A 15,655-nucleotide genomic window follows, 5' to 3' on the forward strand; every position below is an offset into this window, starting at 1 on the left:
TAAAGAGCCTAGTTCATTACAGTCCTATGAGACCTCAGAGTGTCATACACATCTGTTCAAGGACTTGTGAATCAATTCACCAAAAATTTTAACTTTTTTGAAAGTATGGCTGAGCTGGCGAATTAGCATTTAAAAAATTAGCTCATGTCCAGATATCTCCTAGCTATGGTAACACGATTTAGGCAAGCACAGTAATATGAACCTTTGCCCCAAGTGAAGGAGAGCCCAGCTGCTGCTTTCATCTGGAGGATTCCTTGTAGTTCAAGTTTAGCGGATTGAACATTGGACTTTATAGTAAGTTTTTATTTTTTCCCTGGGAAACCACGGAGCAGATGGGAGAGAGCCTGGAATTCTTTGCCTTCGGTGTCTATCTTTTTCACCGCGGTTGCACTTTAACCTTAATCTTTTCACCTATTTGTAGCATTTGACCCTTGCGTTCTTTTATTGGAGACAAAGGTTTTAGACTGCAGATAGCGACCCTGACGAGAAATACACGGGGCTCAAAAAGCTCCAGATATTTCCTTGTTCTGTATCCTATTAATCGATACAATATGCAGTAAATATGTAAATGACTGATATACATTTATCAAGTCGTTAATCTATGCAAAAATATTAAGGAATTCCTTCTAGAATGATCAAAGTACAGCAATAGAAATCATAAGACATGTAAGAAATGCACTTTGTAGTACATTTTACATCCATTAAATGAGATCGGTTCTTTCAACAGCCTGTACATATATATGTGATTATAAAAAAACCTTTGTGCAGTATCTTATCAGAGATGTCTGCTTCTTTCTCCACTCATTATTATTATTATTATTTATTGTTATATATTGTTATAGCGCCATTTATTCCATGGCGCTTTACATGTGAGGGGGGTATACATAAAAACAAGTACAATAATCTTAAACAATACAAGTCATAACTGGTACAGGAGGAGAGAGGACCCTGCCTGCGAGGGCTCACAATCTTCAAATGAGCCACTTCTTTTCTCCCCCTTGCCCCCTCGCCTCCTGAACTCATCTTTCACTGGGGGGAAAAAAAAACAGTTTACAGATGATAGAGACTTATGAAATAAAGAACAAATATTTACCTCTGGAAAGCTGTGACACCACTCCACTGACCACTTAAAGGGAACCTGTCAGCAGGATTGTGCACAGTAATCTACACACACTGTCAGGTCGGCGCCGTTATACTGATTACAATGATACCTGGTGATGAAATCCGTCTTGTGGTTGTTGTGCAATCTTTATTTTCAGCTTTCAGTTAATGAGATTCTCGTGCTCTGGGGCGGCCTGTGGAAGGGGCTGTGGGCGGGGCTTCATGTGGCGGTCTGCTTAGATATTCATCCTTATGGCTTCTGACAGGTCACTGATCTCTCACTGACCTGCCCCCTAATTTACATACTGCATAGAATATGGTTTGAAAAGTAAAAAAAAAAATTCACATTCATCAGGCAGGCCGCGACACCTGCGCGGTAGTATAATACAATAGATAATATGACTGTCTTCATTTTATTTACACTTTTTTTTTTAAAAAAACAAAACTCTCAATTAAAATGGCACCATTGGCCGTGCCAGCGCAGTAGCATCTGTCGTGTTCTGATAGATGCTACTGCACAGGCGCCATTTTGCTAGAGAAAAAGAAAAAAAAAAAAGAAGGCTCCTTCAAGATGGCGCCAGCGATAGATGCTACTGCGCCGGCTCGCATGCCGGCGCCATTTTGATTTTTTCAAATAAAAGTATGTCTAAATAAAAGGAAAAACAGGCATTTCATCCACCGTATCATGCTGCAGTGCAAGTGTCACCGCCGGCGCCTACCTGATGAATATGTATTTTCTTTTTTATTTCCAAACCATATTACCGTATATTAAATATGTAAAATATGGGGTAGATCACTGAGGGATCCGTGACCTGTCATAAGTTATACAGATGAATATATAAGCAGAACACCACATGAAGACTCGCCACAGGCCGCCCCGGAGCATATCATTAACTCAAAACTGAAAATAAAGATTTAACTACCACAAGGCGGATTCCATCACCAGGTAATCAGTATAACATCGCCAACCTGACAATACCTGTAGGTTACTGAGCACAATCCTGCTGACAGGTTCCCTTTAAGCTTCGGATTGGCTGCTCGGCCAGAGTCAATCTGCTATAAACTTTTCAAAAGTAGAGGGAAAACTCTTTTAGGCTTTTTTTGTTTTTGAGACTTCACATTTTCAATTTGTTTATTTTTGTAGCATAAAATGAAACATTAACCCCTTTATGACCTCCTACGTACTAGTACGGCGGAGGTAGCTTCCTTCCCTTTGATGTGGGCTCCGGCGACATCTTTTCCCGGGACATGTCAGCTGTTTTGAACAGCTGACATGTGCCCGCAATAGCCGTAGGTGGAATCCTGATCCACCCGCAGCTATAAACTAGTTAAATGCCGCTGTCAAACACTGACAGCGGCATGTAACGCGCGCTTCCGGCCATCGGGCCGAAAATACGCGCACCGGTGACCCCCCGTCACGTGATCACGGGTCACCGGTCCATTGGCATGACAACCAGAGGTTTCCTGGAGACCTCTATGGTTGTCAGTACCGGATTGCTATGAGCGCCACCTGGTGGTCGGCGCTCATAGCAAAACAGCAATTCTACTACATATAGGCGATCTGATCATTGCCTGTATGTAGCAGAGCTTATCCGGGCTATGGTAGCTTCTAGTCTCCCATGGAGACTATTGCAGCATGCCAAAAGTAAAAAAAAAAAAAAAAAAAAAAGTTTTTAAAAATATTAAATATATATATAAAAGTTGAAATCGCCCCATTCAAAATCAATAAAAAAAAAAAAAAAATGAAACACCCATATTTGGTATCCCGCATTCAGAATCGCCCGATCTATTAATAAAAAAAAGGATTAACCCGATCGCTAAACTGCACAGTGAGAAAAAAAATCAAAACGCCAGAATTACATTTTTTTGGTTGTCGCGATATTGCATTAAAATGCAATAACGGGCGATCAAAAGATCGTAAAAAAAAGTATCATTAAAAACATCAGCTCGGCACTCAAAAAATAAACCATAACCCAACCTAAGATCATGAAAAATGGAGACGCTACAGGTCTCGGAAAATAGCACAATTTTTTTTTAACAAATTTTTGATTATTTTTTCACTACTTAAATAAAAAAGAACCTAGACATGTTTGGTGTCTATGAACTCATAATGACCTGGAGAATCAGAATAGCAGTTTAAGCATTTGGTGAACATGGTAAAAAAATTTTTTTAAAAAACATGAAATCGCACTTTTTTCGCAATTTCACCGCACTTGGATTTTTTTTCCCATTTTTGAGGACACAATATGGTAAAACTAATGGTGTCTTTCCAAAGTACAACTTACAAGTACAAAAAAGTAGAAGTACAAAAAACAGACCCTCACATGGCCATATTGATAGAAAAATAAAAAAAATATGGCTCTGGGAAGAAGGGGAGCAAAAACAGAAACGCAAAAACGAATAAGAGCAGGGTCTTGAAGGGGTTAAATGAAAAAGAAAGCTGTTAAATAAGTTATGTTTAGTGCCTGTGGGGAGGGGTATGATGCGAGGACCTTTCTTTTGGGCTCTGAATTCTTGTCATGCTCCTGCATTAAGCATCATACAATGTATCAGCTGCTTCAAAGAAGCCTGGAGAAGGGCAAATGTTGTCCCCATTTTCAAAAAAGTAAAGATGGAAACAGGAAATGATAGGTCAGTGAGCCTTACTTCTATACCAGGAAAGATTTTTGAACAAATTATTGAATAGCATGTACTATACAATTTACGTCTATGATGGAATCACTGACTTGGTGGGTCAGGGAAATGCTGTAGATATACTATATCTCAACTTCAGCAAAACATTTGATAAAATATCTCATACTGCCCTTATAGAAAAAAATGACCAAGTATGGGATTGGCGAGGCTACGGTTAGGTGGATTCATAACTGGATAAGTGATCATACTCAGAGTGGTAATAAATGCACATCCTATTGGAAAAGCGTTTCAAGTGGGTTACCACAAGGCTCTATCCTGGCCCCAGTGTTGGTAAACAATTTTATAAATGATCTAGATAAGGGAACTGAAGGTAAACTAATCAAATTTGCTGACAATGCAAAGCTAGGAGGGATAGGTAAAGCTGGACTCACACATAGCAACTCACCAGCGATCTCGACAACGATATCAACGTGTCAGGATCGCTGGTAAGTTGCTATGTGATCGCTGGTGAGCTGTCAAACAGACAGCTTCACCAGCGATCAGCACAGCGACGCCGAGAGCGCGGCGTCGCTGTGTTCGTTAGTTACCAGCACGCTGATGCAGGGAGCTGGTAACTAACGTACACATCGGGTATCTAAGGGATGTGCGTCCCTCAGATACCCGATGTGTACGTTAATTACCACCTCCCTGCATCAGCGCGCTGGTAACTAACGTACACATCGGGTATCTAAGGGATGTGCATCCCTTAGATACCCTATGTGTACGTTAGTTACCAGCTGATCGCTGGTCTCCTGCCTGTCACACGCAGCGATGCGTGCTGGCCAGCGGGAGACCGGCGATGGAAGAAATGTCCAGCGGTTTCCAAGAGCGATCAGCGATACCGGCAGGGGGGCCGGTCGCTGATCGCTGTCACACACAGTGATCTCGCTGGTGAGATCGCTGTTGTGTCACAAAACTTGTGACTCAGCAGCGGTCTCGCTAGCGAGATCGCTATGGGTGACGGGGCCCTAACTCTAGTGAAGACAGAGAAAGGATTTAGAAAGGATCTAGATAAGCTTGAACAATGGACAGCAACTAATAGAATGGTATTTAACAGGGAGAAATGCAAGATTTTACATCTGGGCAAGAAAAAAAAATACATTTACAGAATGTGAGGAACAGAACTGAGCAACAGCGTGTGTGAAAAGGATTTGGGTATACTAATAGATCACAGACTGCACATGAGTCAACAGTGTGATGCAGTAGCAAAAAAGACAAAACACAGTTCTAGGATGTATTAAGAGAAGTATAGAGTCTAGATCATGCCAAGTAATTATCACCCTCTACTCCTCCTTGGTCAGGCCTCATCTGGAATACTGTGTCCAGTTCTGGGCACCACATTTTAAAAAAAGATATTAAAAAACTAGAGCAAGTTCAGAGAAGAGCTCTCAGGATGGTGAGCGGACTGCAGACTATGTCCTACAAGGAATGGGTAAACCATCTGGGAATGTTTAGCTTGCAGAAAAGAAGGCTAAGAGAGAATTCATAGCTGTCTACATATATCTGAAGGGCTGTCACAGTGTAGAGGGATCACTATTATTCTCATTTGCAAATGGAAACACGAGAAGCAATTGAATGAAACTGAAAGGGAGAAGATCCAGATTAGATATTAGAAAAAATTTTTTGACAGTGAGGGTGATCAATGAGTGGAACAGGCTGCCACGAGAGGTGGTGAGTTCTCCTTCAATGGAAGTCTTCACACAGAGGCTGGACAGACATCTGCCTGAGATGGTTTAGTGAATCCAACATTGAGCAGGGGATTGGACACGACGACCGACCCTGGAGATTCCTTCTGACATTCTACGATTCTATGATTGTAAACATGGAAACAGAGAAGTAAACAAGGCAATGACAAAACTGGACCTGAAGGGGATTGAGGAGAGTGAGAATGACTTCAGTTTGGGATTATTTATGGATGATTTCCAGTCCCTGCACATCCCATGGAAAGTGATTAAATACCAATGAAGAACGCAAATGGGACAGAGCAGGTTGTAAACAAAGATATAATTTCTCAGCAATGAAAGTGATGAGCAACACATTTGTTTTTGTTCTACAGGAAATTTACCAGTGGTGCGGGGAAAAATGCAACAAGTTTGAGCGCCACAAAGCATCGCAGCTCGCCAATGGAATCCGTAACAATGAGAGACAAGGCAGAGCAAAACTAATCGTGGTAGAAGATGGGAGTGAGCCTAGTGATCTCATAAAGGTAACACCTAAAGAATTATGTACTTACTAAAGCTGACTACATTGTGGATTTACCCTACGAGAAACCTAATATGACGGCTAATGTTCAATACAATATAACTGAAGCAAATATACATTAATAACTGGTACAGATTCAAAAGTTTATGATTCATATCCCAGAGTTGCACTCACTATTCTGCTGGTGCAGTCACTGTGTACATATATTACATTACTGATCCTGAGTTACATCTTGTATTATACTCCAGAGCTGCACTCACTATTCTGCTGGTGCAGTCACTGTGTACATACATTACATTACTGATCCTGAGTTACATCCTGTATTATACTCCAGAGCTGCACTCACTGTTCTGCTGGTGCAGTCACTGTGTACATACATTACATTACTGATCCTGAGTTACTGTACATACTGTACTGTACTCCAGAGCTGCACTCACTATTCTGCTGGTGCAGTCACTGTGTACATACATTACATTACTGATCCTGAGTTACATCCTGTATTATACTCCAGAGCTGCACTCACTGTTCTGCTGGTGCAGTCACTGTGTACATACATTACATTACTGATCCTGAGTTACATCCTGTATTATACTCCAGAGCTGCACTCACTGTTCTGCTGGTGCAGTCACTGTGTACATACATTACATTACTGATCCTGAGTTACATCCTGTATTATACTCCAGAGCTGCACTCACTGTTCTGCTGGTGCAGTCACTGTGTACATACATTACATTACTGATCCTGAGTTACATCCTGTATTATTCTCCAGAGCTGCACTCACTCTTCTGCTTGTGCAGACACTGTGTACATACATTACATTACTGATCCTGAGTTACATCCTGTATTATACTCCAGAGGTGTGCTAACTAATCCGCTGGGGCAGTCACTGTGTATATACATTACATTACTGATCCTGAGTTACATCCTGTATTATTCTCCAGAGCTGCACTCACTATTCTGCTTGTGCAGTCACTGTGTACATACATTACTGATCCTGAGTTACATCCTGTACTATACTCCAGAGCTGCACTCACTGTTCTGCTGGTGCAGTCACTGTGTACATACATTACATTACTGATCCTGAGTTACATCCTGTATTATACTCCAGAGCTGCACTCACTGTTCTGCTGGTGCAGTCACTGTGTACATACATTACATTACTGATCCTGAGTTACATCCTGTATTATTCTCCAGAGCTGCACTCACTATTCTGCTTGTGCAGTCACTGTGTACATACATTACATTACTGATCCTGAGTTACATCCTGTATTATACTCCAGAGGTGTGCTAACTAATCCGCTGGGGCAGTCACTGTGTATATACATTACATTACTGATCCTGAGTTACATCCTGTATTATTCTCCAGAGCTGCACTCACTATTCTGCTTGTGCAGTCACTGTGTACATACATTACTGATCCTGAGTTACATCCTGTATTATACTCCAGAGGTGTGCTAACTAATCCGCTGGGGCAGTCACTGTGTACATTACTGAACCTTTATTGATTCTAAGTTACATCCTGTATTATACTCCAGAGCTGCACTCACTATTCATATACATTAGATGACTGATCCTGAGTAGTGATGGGCAAACCTGAACAGCAAAGTTCAAGATCTATACCGAACACCTACTGTTCGGGCATGGACCCCAAACACAGACTCCTCCAGGAAGTCCATATTACTGTTTGGGTTCGGCACCCGAACATTGGGCATTTTCCATGTTTTCATCTGCATAACAGCATGAAAAACACCAGCAGCTCTGATTTGTGGTAAGATGATTACCGCCGGTCAGAGCACCAGCTCTGTGACAGGCTGTAAAAAGTTTACCTCAGGTCACAGAGGTGTCAGCTGATGAAAGTGTACTACTCCCATTAGCCTATGCCTACTGCTGCTAATAACAGCTAGAGCAGGCACCACTGATGGGAGGAGTATTCATCAGTCTGCGCTATAAATATTATATATATATATATATATATATATATATATATATATATATATTATATAAAAATGATGTGGGGTCTATTCTATTTTTGATAACCAGCATGGCAAAACTGACAGCTGTGGGTTGCAACCCTCAGCTGTCAGCTTAAGGCTGGTCATCAAGAATAGAGGGGTCCCCACATCATTTTATAAAAAATTATTTAAACAAATTGTTTTTAAGAACGGCGTGGGGTCCCCCACATTTTTGACAACCAGTCTAGCTAAAGCAGACAGCTGGGGGGCTGGTAAGGGGCCATGAATATTACCCCCCTCCTAGCTAAAAATAGCAGCCCATTGCCACCCCAGAAAAGGCACATCTATTAGATGCACCAATTCTGACTCTCTGCCCTGCTCTTCCCATTTTCACTGTGGTGGTGGCAAGTGAGTTTCATATTTGTGTGATTGATGACACCTTTGTATTGTCTGGTGACATCAAGCCCAGCAGTTAGGAATGGAGAGGAGTCTGTAAGATGCCCCCATTACTAACCCGATAGTCACATGGGGGAAAAAACACCCAGAATAGTCCTTTATTTAAAATAAAAATGCACACCGTTTTATTTAAAAATAGCAAACAGTTTTTCTCACCTTACGCCCATTCCATTGAAGCCCTGGTCTTCTGTAAAAATAATAAAAAAAACAAACAATATCCTTCACCTCTGTGACATACCGTCCTACTCCATAATCCATGTCCGTGATAATTGGTTTACTACCTGGACGATGCCAAGATGCGACCATCCAGGCGGAAAACCATGGGAGAATGAGCTTCAGAGTTGGTGACGTCATCGAGGTTACCGCAGGTCACGGAGGCTGTGTTCCCAGCTCACTTCAGTGCAAGTCGGGCCAATGAACTGCGGTGACCGCAGTGAAATCACCGCTAGTAACGTGAGGAAAAAGGTTCACTGTGCAGCGCTGAGCGCAGGTGAGTTCACTGCAGTTCAGAGTGAGAAATTGCTTACTTGCGGTTACATGACCAACCTCTCCCTGCAGAAACCTCGCAGTGTGCGAGACGTCAGGATTCACAGGTCTGCAGTCTCATAGAGGGACTGCAGACTTGTAGTCTAAGGGCTCATACTCACTTGAGAGAGACTCACACGATTCTTGTGCGAGTCTCTCGCATGAAAACCTGGCACTGCTGCCGGCACTCGGACCACAGCGTGCGGCTACATGTATTTCTATGCAGTGAGTATGAGCACTAAGACCGAAAAGTTTGATTGCACGATCCTTTTGTTCTCTGGGAATATAAAATGCTGCCTGTATGGATTATTCCTCTTCTACTGGAAATATATGAATGCAGGGCTGAGTGCCCCGAGAGTAGGGAATCGGGAGAGCTGGCAGTTCTCATGCACATTGGCACTTTTATACCCAGCGGGCACCGTGGAGCAGTCACATCTGGTTAATGGTTAATCGTATCGCAGAGGTATCTTCACTATCGCTAGGGGACGTCCCCGGAGCACAGGGTTCATCTCATAATACAGACAATCCGATACACATAGAAGACCTGAGTGTCAGTGAGAGAGTTCATCTACGACAGATAATCTTCTGCCGTCTGCTGAACATCTTTCTCGTTATTAGATTTTTCTGTGTTTGTATCAGTAAAGATTAATCTCTTCATAAATGAAAAGTTCTACAACTTTCTAACTTGTGTTTCTATTTTTCACCATTTTCATGATCCCCATTTGCTGTCAGTGAATAAGGACGCTCTTGTTTCCATTCACAGACAGTAATTCTGCATAGATCTCATCCTGCCGTCATCTGACAAGTGGATACAGTCGTATCCAGTATAAACAATGCTCTGTGAACTCAGACTGATACATTGCACCAAACCAGCAGAGAGAATTGGCACCTATCCATTATATTCATCCAGCTTTAATTTTAAAGGGATAACACTTTATTGCTTTTACTCCATTTATTTGACATAAAATGTGATTCTTTTTATATTGCTATTCTCCATTCTGTGATTCTGCACTTGATACAAACTCCAACGCCTGTTATGTCAGGAGTTGTAGCATTGCAGCAGCTGATGGAAAATGATCTACGGATTATCTTATCCAACAAATTTTTATGTGTTAAAGATTTTAGGTCCAAAACCAAAGTTGCCGGAAGGAGATGAGGACACAGACCAAGTCGCCGATGTTACCAACAGGGCGACGGCGAAGCTGCACATGGTGAGATAAGAAGTATCAACAAACTTGAAATAAATCAATAGTAAAAGAATGTAAGCAGCTTTGTAATACATCATATTTCTCCATTTATGAGCCCCTACTCCACCCCTTACCTCCTGAACATATCATTAATTCTGGAAAAATAGCTAAAATGTGTTCTGCTCCAGGACTGCTAATATTCCTCTTGGGATCAAGGACCAACAACTCACTGATGAAGTCTATAGAGGAGGGCAATAAACAGAGCGTGACACTGAGCCAAATTCCTTTGCAGTTTACTTGTTATAGTGTTTTATCTCACTCCAAAGCAGGATTCAGTGCTACACTCCTCAGTACTTCTGTGCAACGTCCTCCTTGCTGCTGGCACTTTTGAACATGTGCTACAGAGGTAGACAGGAGAGCAGGAACCGCTCATGTCTGTTTGTGCTGTGTATGGGAGACATCATAGCAGCTAGTCTTTACCTACTACTGCAGAGATAACTGAGAATTGGAACCTGCTGAGGGGAACACTCGTGAAAAACGCAGGATGATGGCCAAATATTGTGTTATTCTTCATGTACACAGAGAGTACAGCTTATTCTGAAAACTACACATGCAATTGAAGTAATTGGATATGATGGTGCTTCACTTTCTTCCGAGATCCCCATTATGCCTAATATTCATAAAGAAAATTATGCAACTCCCCTATGAAAGAGTAGAGACAATGAGGAGTTCAGCAGCAGAGAGGAGGGACACTGAGGAGCTGTCAGCAGCGGCAGGGAGGAGGAACACTGAGGAGCCATCAGCAGCAGGGAGGAGGGACACTGAGGAGCTGTCAGCAGCAGTGAGGAGGGACATTGAGGAGCTGTCAGCAGCGACAGGGAGGAGGAACACTGAGGAGATTAAGCATGCACTTAAGCAATAAGTACAATGATAATAAGAATTATCATTAATATTAGACAGGTGTCAATTACGCATCACTTATATTACAGGTTTCAGATGAAACTGGATCCATGACGATAACCACAGTTTCAGAGGAAAGTCCGTTCTCCAAGTCCATGCTGCTGACTGAGGAATGTTTCATCCTGTACGGAGGAGACAAGATCTTTGTTTGGAAAGGTAAAATGATAATATAAATATGAACGGATTTTTAGAAATTCAATGTCATCAGCTTCGCAGAATTTTTCCCTGAAATTTCGTTTGTGGCAGATCAGTCCGCCCTGAAAAGACTTGCGTAACCCTTTGAGGTCTCCTCGGACTGTATCCAACCGCTTCCCAGCTCTTTAAGCAGACATAGCCTCAGTAATGGCACAGTGATCTCCACATACTGTATCTACGGGTAAACACACTGCACCGTTAGACTCATTTTAAAGAAACCATCACTTTTTGTGGGGGTAGATGACTGTTAGGCCAAAGAATATACCCGTAGAAGTGAGTAATCGCGAAACGGCCGTTGTCCGGCACCTCCCTCCCCTAGCATTCCTCCACATCCTGCATGTCCACACATTTGATGGAAATTATGTGAAATAAAGACTCACAGTTTTTCAGCTACATTGGTGAGTGCTGCATATTTCTTCTTTTTTTGCTTCACATTGAAATATTTATGTTTTTTCATGCAAGCACCTCCATTTTTTGACTGAATTATATGCCGCAATACTTCAGATAAACAGCTCCGTCTGGTAATGAGGCGATTTGTGTGCCCTAGTATGCCGTTCATCTGTTTGCTCTTTGCTGGGATCAAAGAATATACAGCATTAGTGGCTTTCTGACAGGCGGTGGTTCAAAAATTATCCATTTTGGGGGGCAGAAACAACTTTGCTGTTTGGAATGTGAAGAAGCAGCAGCTTTTTAACAATTTATCCAAAAATTATCTCTTTTTGGGAGATGTTTTTGGTTTATTTTCTTGTAAAGGCTACAGCTCCAAGCCGCAGAACATTATAGCTAAAGAACACAAAGGAAAGGCAGAAAATAAGTCTGGCGTGGCGGTCCATAGAATATGATGTTCAGGTGAAAATTGGAGGGGGCAGGTGGGACATTTTCCTGGGTGCAGTCAGCAGGAGGTACCATCAGACTGCCTCAAGCAGCAGTCCAAGTTGTCTCCCAAAGACCATCACTGTCCCATCACCAGAAGTGGGGTTTGGCCATCCTCAGACCCAGTTGTTACCATGAGAACTAATAAAATAACTTGGCACTCAACTTATGGCGTTCATGAAATGGAAAAGAATTTTATTTTTGCAGTCTGCAAAAAAACGTTTCAGCCCACGTGGCCTTCATCAGTCTGCGTCAAAATATAACAGACAAGAAAAACAAAATTATAAACAACAAAATATTGACCTAGTCATCATAATATTGTTCAGATATTATATACAGTGATTGGGACAGCAATATAGTGAGGAGAATGACATAAGTACAGAAGAAAAATACTGGTATTCATGTCTGAAGATAAACCAGATGGGAGGACGGAAGAAAAAACACGAGGAAACAATTGGAATAGGAAAAATAGAAAAATGAACCTACCCGACCACATATTGGTTATTACACGGAAATTTACCTGGACAGTGAGCGGGACAGCCCACTATTATAGTCCTCACCCCTGGTATGATTTCACAATACCTACAGTAGTATTGTGTGTATATATATATATATATGAGCATCTGCTTTCAGCTCATTAACCTTGGCACGTTACTTACCTCATTACCTCCTTATCAAATTGTTTAAAGCAGTCGGGTAGGTTCATTTTTCTATTTTTTCTATTCCAATTGTTTCCTCGTGTTTTTTCTTCCGTCCTCTTATCTGGTTTATCTTCAGACATGAATATCAGTATTTTTCTTCTGTACTTATGTCATTCTCCTCACTATATTGCTGTACCAATCACTGTATATCATATCTGAACAATATTATGATGATTAGGTCAATATTTTGTTGTTTATAATTTTGTTTTTCTTGCCTGTTATATTTTGACGCAGACTGATGAAGGCCACGTGGGCCGAAACGTTTTGCAGACTGCAAAAATAAAATTCTTTTCCACTTCATGAAAGCCATAAGTTGAGTGCCAAGTTATTTTATCATTACTCTTTGGTCTGGGTAACCTACTTGTGCACCCTGCAGTAGTGCCACGCTATATTTCACACGGTTAGCATGAGAACTGGCTCACAGAACTGGTAAATTGCTGCCTCCCTGCTGTCTATTGTACTCATGTCTTTTAGATGCATTCTTGAACTGAAAGTGGTTCGGTTGCTGTATTTATGTACTGATCATGGTTTGGGTGATGTATTCATGTACTGATGGAGGTTCTGGTGGTCTATTTCTGTACTGATGGTGGCTCTGGTGATGAATTCATGCACTGATGAATCTTTTTGTGAAGTATTCATGAACTGATGATAGTTCTGATGTTGCATCCATGTACTGATCATGGTTCTGGGGGTGTATTCATGTACTGATGATGGTTCTGGGGGTGTATTCTGGGGTGCATTGAGTTTGCAGATACAGTAGCTGAGAGGGGTCTCCTGATCAGTCATGTGGTCAGCAGGCATCTTGTTGGCAAAAACTTTGTTGAGTTTGGAATACAACTTATCCTTGTGGTTAGCCAAAATTGTATTTGCTTTCAAAAGCCAAGGAAAAATATCTCCCATTTTGCTTTTATAGCAAGAGTCTAAAAGCATGGCCATAAATAGTCAGGCCTTTACTTTATGTTAACGATACACTTTTTATTGGACTAGCAGTCGAACATGCAACCTCCCTGCCAGTTCAACCAATGGCCTCCTTTTCTGACTAGGCTTTAATGCTATAAAAGGATCTGTTGAGCGCAGAAGATGACCAAGTGTAGACTGCACCAGTAACCAGATCAAAGAAAATAGGCAAGGACCTTCTGAATAGAGCAAAATGGCAGCTTTGCCTGAATCGAATCTCAAAACCTTCAGATACTGGTGAATCAATATTTATGATCCTCCTCAGACGCCAGAGCATAAAAAATATAGGATGTTAAAAAACAAATAATACCTCATCACTCGCCTGTCCCACCGCCCTCGGTACGTTTTTTGCGCCTCTTCTTTTCCCCTTCGCCTGTTGCACATATTCTCTTCGGCCTGCTCACTTCCAGGCTCAATTAGTCTAATGGTGCCGTAACTCGGGAATAATAATAATAATAATTTTTATTTCTATAGTGCCGACATATTCCACAGCACTTTACATTATAGAGGGGACTTGTACAGACGATAGACATTACAGCAGAGGCGTCTCTAGGCTTTCTTGCACCCGAGGCAAGAATTCGGTTCGGCGCCCCCCCCCCCCGCACAAGTACATATGCGACTTGCACACTTAGCCATGTACCCACGAGCTGCTCTTCCTAATGCTCTCTATGTTCAGTAAAAAACTGAGAGAAGCAGGAAGAGAAGCTCGTTGTCACAGGACCATAACTATGAAAATCGCATATGAGTGAAGTGTCCATGTGATGACTACGGCAACCTGCAGAGATGAATCCTGACATTGCAGCTTCTGAATTCTCACAACGAATGCACTGCACACTTAGGATTCTCCCATACCGGTGGCAAGAGTACACGGTCATGTCAGTACAAGCATGTGATTTATATACTTCTGGCCACATTCCGACTAGACATGCCCGGCCTCGCTCCGGTCATTTTCATTGAGTGAGGCCACACATGTCTAGTCAGCATTTGACCGCATGTATGTAAATTACCGGCACGAGAGAATCCTGACAGTGTGCAGTGAGCACTGTGAGAATTCAGAAATCTGCACTCACATAGAATGACTGCAGACTCAGCACAGACCTGGACAACCCCTTTAATGTTCCTAACATAACTAAAAACTTGAGAATTAGTCAGTATCACAAATAACATTTACATCCAAGTACCTCATAGATGACGTCGTCTCTGCAGTCGTTTTCCTTTTCTTCTTCTTGTCCAAACCCCATGATGAGTTTTCTCATCACCAGCCGTCTCTGCAGACTTCCATCTTCTCCGGTCTTCTGAAGCAAATCTCCACACGATCCCCTTAAAGATAGAAGTGTCATTATAATGCCCCTAAATACAAATATCTGCAATATACTGTCACCTCACACTATTCCTCTCCCTCCTCTAACATCCCTCTGTTCACCATACTGTCTCCTCATATATTTACCCCCTCACTCTCTATACTGTCTGCTCACACATACCCCGACTCCCCATACTGTGTCTGCACACATCCCATCACCCTCACTCCCCATACTGTGTCCACTTACATTAACCCATTCGCTCCCCATACTGTCTGCACCCATCATACTGTGTCTGCACCAATCCCCCATACTGTTTCCTCATACATACTCTTCATTTTGTTTCCTCAAATCTCCCCACACATTAAGTACCCGCCATCCCCACTCCAAATCCCCGCCACACATTATATGCCCCATCCACACTCCAAATCACCCCCACACATTAAATAACCCCCATCCACACTCCAAATCCCTCACACACATTAAATAACCCCCATCCACACTCCAAATCCCTCACACACATTAAATAACCCCCATCCCCACTCCAAATCCCTCACACACATTAAATAACCCCC

The 15,655-nt window shown here is 42.1% G+C and overlaps 1 protein-coding gene and 1 long non-coding RNA gene across 2 annotated transcripts in view; one reads left to right on the forward strand and one right to left on the reverse strand.

Moving 5' to 3' along the window:
* Positions 1-15,655, reverse strand: part of LOC141095802 (uncharacterized) — a 61,588-nt gene that overhangs the window by 28,475 nt on the left and 17,458 nt on the right. The gene's annotated exons all lie outside the window — the stretch shown is intronic.
* The window catches only part of LOC141095801 (scinderin-like), a 49,972-nt gene that overhangs the window by 13,358 nt on the left and 20,959 nt on the right, over positions 1-15,655 (forward strand). The window contains exons 4-6 of the mRNA XM_073582123.1: positions 5,831-5,980; positions 10,028-10,120; positions 11,086-11,212. Coding sequence (XP_073438224.1) covers positions 5,831-5,980; positions 10,028-10,120; positions 11,086-11,212 — 370 coding nt within the window. The remainder of the gene's footprint in view (positions 1-5,830; positions 5,981-10,027; positions 10,121-11,085; positions 11,213-15,655) is intronic.

Source organism: Dendrobates tinctorius, unplaced genomic scaffold, assembly GCF_039654945.1.
Source record: "Dendrobates tinctorius isolate UK_male_01 unplaced genomic scaffold, ASM3965494v1 ptg000070l, whole genome shotgun sequence".
NCBI classification, from domain to species: domain Eukaryota; kingdom Metazoa; phylum Chordata; class Amphibia; order Anura; family Dendrobatidae; genus Dendrobates; species Dendrobates tinctorius.